The 1078-nt window shown below is 32.2% G+C and overlaps 1 protein-coding gene across 1 annotated transcript in view; it reads left to right on the top strand.

The window, feature by feature from the left end:
• Positions 307 to 1078, top strand: part of LOC109850490 (heat stress transcription factor B-4b-like) — a 1515-nt gene continuing 743 nt past the window's right edge. Inside the window, exon 1 of the mRNA XM_020420502.1 lies at positions 307 to 673. Coding sequence (XP_020276091.1) covers positions 425 to 673 — 249 coding nt within the window. The 5' untranslated portion in view covers positions 307 to 424. The remainder of the gene's footprint in view (positions 674 to 1078) is intronic.

Raw genomic sequence — 1078 nt, 5'->3', positions numbered from 1 at the left:
TTACAGGGTATCTTCCATTACATTCAAAGCTCAAAAAGGTGTGATTATTGTTGTAAGTTTTTATTCAAATTTAGAGAATCTTCCACTCAAAATGCTATATTACACACAACTTTATTTCATCTTTTGCGCTGTGAAGGATAATCCTAGTGAATCAAATCATCAGAATTGATGTAATAAAATATGATTATTCTCACGAATTCCAATAGGCTACCAAGAGTCCTAAACAACTTGCAGTAAAGGCATTATTTTGATATACACATTTTAAAAAAGCTGTGGATGTAAAGGTTCAAAAAATTTCAAACAAAGCTGGAATCGTAAAGAAACAAATTAACTATAAAGTCATCCCTGAACTAAGTTACTCTATATAAGTACCTATGTCCTTATTTAGGGTGTGCATATTTTGAGAGAGCTAGTAGTAGTACCAATGTCTTTCTTGGTTGAGAGTTGTAGAGAGATGTTGCTACCAATGGAATCAAATAAATCTGTTCCTGCTCCTTTCCTCATTAAAACCTATCAGCTTGTTGATGATCCTTGCACTGATCACATTGTATCTTGGGGTGAAGATGATTCAACTTTTGTAGTATGGAGACCTCCTGAGTTCTCTAGAGATATTTTGCCTAATTACTTCAAGCACAATAATTTCTCAAGCTTTGTTAGGCAACTCAACACCTATGTAAGTATCTCTATCTCAAACTAAAATATATTTTTTGTTTTAAAGTTTGAGTTTTTTTAGTGAAAGGAGAAGTGGAGAAATAGTTATTTCTCTTTGAGTTGCATCACTACTTCATGCTATGAGTTAAGAACAGTATTTATAGTCTGCAAATCTAGCAAAATATAGATCTACATTGTCAATGTTTTCCCCCTTTTTCCTTTTTCATATTCAAAATAAATGGTGCATGGGTTTCGTCTATTTCTTCTTGCAGTTCTTAATTTCAGTGTCTAGCTTTTCAACTAAGACTTGATTTTATATAGGGTTGTCTTTATGAAAAGTTTGAAGTCTTCTTTGTTTCAAATACGGATTAATAAGATTCACCTTTCGTAACGAGTTTTGAGTTTTTTCAACTTAAGAAGGGAAAGA

The sequence above is a fragment of the Asparagus officinalis genome, chromosome 7 (genome assembly GCF_001876935.1).
Source record: "Asparagus officinalis chromosome 7, Aspof.V1, whole genome shotgun sequence".
Taxonomy (NCBI): Eukaryota; Viridiplantae; Streptophyta; class Magnoliopsida; order Asparagales; family Asparagaceae; genus Asparagus; species Asparagus officinalis.
The sequence above is the reverse complement of the archived record's forward strand: the minus strand, read 5'-3'. Positions and strand labels throughout refer to the sequence as shown.